General features: G+C 59.6%; 1 protein-coding gene across 1 annotated transcript in view; it reads right to left on the bottom strand.

The window, feature by feature from the left end:
* ZNF629 (zinc finger protein 629) overlaps positions 1 to 3,408 on the bottom strand; it is an 8,738-nt gene extending 5,330 nt beyond the window's left edge. The window contains exons 1-3 of the mRNA XM_021700359.2: positions 3,375 to 3,408; positions 704 to 811; positions 1 to 548 (exon numbers count right to left, since the gene is read on the bottom strand). The exon at positions 1 to 548 is cut by the window's left edge and continues 5,330 nt beyond it. Coding sequence (XP_021556034.2) covers positions 1 to 548; positions 704 to 776 — 621 coding nt within the window. The 5' untranslated portion in view covers positions 777 to 811; positions 3,375 to 3,408. The remainder of the gene's footprint in view (positions 549 to 703; positions 812 to 3,374) is intronic.
* Positions 3,409 to 4,703: the final 1,295 nt, after the last annotated feature.

Below are 4,703 nucleotides of genomic sequence, written 5' to 3' on the forward strand. Positions count from 1 at the left end.
CTTGTAGGGCTTCTCGCCCGTGTGCGTGCGCTGGTGCTGCACCAGGTGCGAGCTCTGCGTGAAGCTCTTGCCGCACTCGGAGCAGGTGTTGGGCCGCTCGCCCGTGTGGATGCGCTGGTGCCGCAGCAGCTTGGACCACTGGCTGAAGCTCTTGCCGCACTCGTTGCAGATGTAGGGCTTCTCGGCCCCGGAAGGGCGGCCCTGCACCAGCTCCCGCAGGCTGGGCTCGTTGGCCGGCACCACCGGGGGGCTGTTCCACGGGGTCAGAGTCCCCCACTGCCAGCTGGCCTCACAGGCCTTGGTCCAGTCAGACGGGGTAGGGACTACCTCGGGGGCGGGGGGATCCAGAGGGGTCTGGTGGTCCAAGGGGTTGGGGTGACCCATTGGGGTTGGGGAGTCCTGGGGGACTGAGGGATCCTGGGAGGGTCTCTCCAGGGGCATCTCTGATGGGTCCTTGAATTCTGGACTCGGAGCTGGATCTCCCAAGATGATCTCCTCCCCAGAACTTTCCTGCTGAGGGCTCTCCTCTTCATTCCCACTCTCGGCACCTACAGAGAGAAAGGGAGTCTCCAGCCCCCATCTCCTTTCAGAACACGGGGTTGGGTCTCTCTTCCCTCCCCTGGGTGTCCCCCAGAGTCTGGGCCCCTCCCTGAACTGGGGCCACTGTCTTGTCAGGACTGCAGTCCCTTCTTGTGCCCCTCACCTCTGTGAGCATCGTTGGGGCTCTGTTCAGGACCCTGCAGATCTGGGCCCCACAGCGCCGACTCAGGCTCCATCCCAGAGCTCAGGACTGCCCAGTGTTCCAGGGGCCCTGGCGGAGAGGGAGAAAAGAGGAACACACAATGGGAGCTGATCTGCCTTTCTTTACTCCCCAAGCCCCCACTCCTTCACCTGCCTTATTCCTCCTCATGTGAACTTCAGTTTCCCACCTCCCCATTTTTCTGGGCATCAGTTCTCACCGTGGCCCCCCTACCCCTGCAGGCCTGATTCCTGCTCCAGATCTTAAGATCACAACTAAGCCAGTAGGTGAATTTAAGTGTGTAATTAAAAGCTCATCAGTCATAACCATTTGAACCCAGACTGGGGGCTAGAGAAGTATCTGACACCCACAGGGGAAGGAGGCTCTCACCCCACCCCTCTGATGCCCAGAGGCTGGGAAACCTGTTATTTTGCTAATCAGAGGAAGCTCATTAAGACTCTAATTTTCCTCCTTAATGGGGCTGCTAATTGGGACCAATAAACTTTCCTTATGAGCCCAGAGAACTGACAGTGCCTGGAACACTTGAAGAGTTAAAAAAAAGAGAGAGAGAGAGAGAAAGGAAAAAGAAAAAAAGAAAGCATGAAAGCAATCAGATTTCCCTGAGGGGATGGGGGCCCTCCAAAAGGACTGGGGCATTTTCCCGTTATCCAAGCACAGAAAGAAGTTCAAGCCAGAGGTGTGGGGGGGGGCGGGGCAGTTTGAAGCCATGGGAGGCTTCTACAGAGACGACCTTGAGAGGGAAATGAAAAGGAAAAGGGAGAAGGGGAAAGTGTGTGGAGACCGCCCAGCCGCTGACTTGGTGCTCGGTGCTCATGCTGTCCTCCTTATCTCTCCGGATCCTCCCCACAGGCCTGCGAGGGGACCCAGGAGTCTGGCTGTCCATTTTACAGATCAGGAAATCAACACTCAGGGAGATTTCTCCAAGGTCACAGGCTGGGAAGTGGCAGAGCTAAGACCAGAAATGCAAGGTTCTGGGTCTGGCTCGCCCCAGCCTCTGCAAGGGAGATGACCTTGGGAATCACGTGAAACTCCTAAATGTGGACGGCTGGCAGGAGACGGGTGATGAGGAAAGCTCAGACAGAACCTGCTGGCCACGAGGCGGAGAAATTCCCAGGACCATCCGCTTTCCTTGGCTTGTTGCATCCAGTGACTAGGCCTGACAGTATGCGCGGATGACCTCAAAACAGTACTCCCCGCTGAAGCCCCCCATTAACACTCCCATCCTGGCACCCCTTCTTCTATTTCGTTTGTTGTTTTCTTGTTGCTATATCCCATGCCTAGGACAGTGCCTGACACATAAGAGGTGCCTTACACATTTTGTTGAATGAATGAAGGTGAATGAATGAGATGCCCCTCATTCCTGGAAAACCCATCTGGTCTAATGCCTTTAAAGGTCACTTTGCAAGGGGTTGGCACCAAAGGAGCAGGCTTTCAGAGTGGCCTCCTGGTAAAACTTAGCTACAGCTAGCTATCACTCCAAAAAGGGTGATAGGATTCCAGCTTGAGGGAATAAGGTCTCAGGAGCTAAATTCTAGGTTTCCACGATGTTTAGAGCCTTAACAGAGTCCCTGGGGAGGGTCCGGGCTTCCAGCGGCTGTGTGGGAGGGACACTGTGTGTATGGGGGCAGTGGTGCAGGAAGACATGGCCAAGACTCAAGAGGAGGCAGCTGGGAGGCAACCGAAGTGAAGCAGGAGCCAGCTGAACCCTGCCAAATAGCGGTAGGAGAGACGGGAGTTGGATTTTGGGAAGTAAATTAATTTCTTCATCTCTGCAGCTCTTTAGGCCATGAAATGCCCCCTCCCCCATCTGTAAGTGTCCTTGGAGCGGTGGGAGCAGGGGTCTCCGCCGCGCTGGGGGCTGCCTATTCTGAAGAGGCCTGCTGGGCTTGCCTAGGACAGGTAAGAGCTTATGTACCTTGATTGTCCCGAGAAATTAAAGCTCAGCGGTTCCGAGCAGAAGGGAAAGGGTTAAAGTCAAGGCCGCCATAGAGTAGGAAAGTGGGAGCACCGAGGGAGGCAAGAAGTGCTGGGAGCCCACCCAGGCACGGGCCCCGGGACACCCGCCTTGGACCTTGGGCCGGGCCCACCGCGGAGGGAAGGACAGAAGGAGGAGGCTGCCTCGCAGAGAGGTGTGGAGAGCGGCCCAGGGTGACCCTGACATGGAGGCAGCTGCGGGAATGCAGCCGCCCGGGCCCCGTCCCCCCCCCCCCCCCCCCCCCCCCCCCGCCCGCACCGGCGCAGACCCTGGACTTCTGCTCGGGCCGGTCCCCGCGACCCTCTTCCGGCTCCCAGGCCGGAGCCCCGCATCCTGGCCTCCCCCGCCCGCAGGGCCCCCAGGATTCCGGCGCTCCGCGGCGGCCCGGCCCCGCCGGCCGCCCAATTCCCTCTTCCCAGAATGCTCACGCCCTCCCTCCCCTCCCCCACAGCCAGACCCTCGCGCTCTTCCCAGAATCCTCGGCCCCTCGCGGCCCCTGCCCGGCCCCCACCCCACCGGCGCCCGGGGCGGGGAGGGGGCGCAGGCCCGCGCGTCCCCGCCTCCCGCGCCCCATTGTTCCCGGCGGCCGTCCCGGGCCCTCCGGGCCACCCCCCAGGAACCCAGGCGTCCCCAACTCACGGCTCTGGGGTCTGGGGAAGGCCGGAAGGCAGAATCCAGCCCCAGGGGACTTAACCCCTTGAATGCCCTGCCTCGGGGGGCGGGCTGGACGCCGAGGACTCTGGGGTCCTTCTCAAGGGGTGATCCCAGGCTGAGGACCCGGGGACCAGTTCAGGGTGACTGGGACGGAGCAGGAAGTGACCCCAGCTTCCCGGGCCCCTCTAGCCTGGAGTCAGAGCATCAGCTCTATGGGATTTAACCCTTTGCCTCCCGCAGCCTGGGAAAAAAAAGAGGATGGGGAGCGGGGAGGTGGCTGAGACGCCCCTCTGTCGGTCTCCCACGGGAGCGGGTCCTCGGGGGGAAGCCCAGATGCCAGTGGGGGGGTCTCTGGATTGCTGGCCACTCTCCATCTCAAAGGGGCTCTGCCAGCGGCAAGCCCGATCTCGGATTTGGTGGCTGCTCATCCCCTGGGGCCTGCCTTTGTTGGGACTCAGACCCAGGGATGGGGCTCAGATGCCTGGGTTGTGGGGTGGGAGCGGGGACTGGCTGGGAAGGTGCTGAGAGGGAACATCCTACAGACTGAGAATGGCTTAAATGAAGTAATAAGTCCTGGCAGCCAGAGTTTGGGCTGAGGGGACCAGTGCAGCCAGGATGGATTTGTAGCTCGCTTCTTCCCCCATTAGCTCTCCTCAGAGCTGCCATGGTGGCAGGAGGGAAGTCGGGATGGGGGGGGTGTTTCCCTGACCAGGGAGGGCCTTCCCAGCAGCTCAGGGGGTACCCGGCTCATAGCAGGAGAAACCCTTAAAATCCTGAGAACGCTGTCTCCTTCACCCAGCTTCCCAGCCAGGCGCATCCCTGTCTTATCTCTGGCTCCCATCACCTTTGACACCTCACTCTCACCTCGGGGCCTTTGTCCCTCCTGCTCTCCCTTTCTCTGCTCTGTTTCTCACAGCATCAACTCCTGACCGAACATGTGCATGTTTGCCGTCCGTCTGTCTATACCCATGCCTTCCTCGCGTGCACACACACACCTTAATGTCTGCGCCTCTTGGACTCACTGCTGTCTCCCCAGCTCCTGGAACAGACTGGCATGTAGTAGGTGCTCAGTTCACACAGTGTAGGGGATGAAGTCATCCTCCTGCCTCATCCATCCATTTCTGGATCAACCCCCAGGCGGGACAGATGTGGCAAAGTTGGGCAAAGCTGGGCTCTGGCTGCGTAATCACATTCATGGTTCAGACAGCCTCGCTGTCCACCCCTCACTCTGAGGGACAGATGAGGAAGAGGCGGACTTGGGATCTGATCGGTGCTCACTACTGTCTCCTCCCTGCAACGGTTGCAAAAGCCTAA

The sequence above is a fragment of the Neomonachus schauinslandi genome, chromosome 5 (assembly GCF_002201575.2).
Source record: "Neomonachus schauinslandi chromosome 5, ASM220157v2, whole genome shotgun sequence".
Lineage (NCBI taxonomy): Eukaryota > Metazoa > Chordata > Mammalia > Carnivora > Phocidae > Neomonachus > Neomonachus schauinslandi.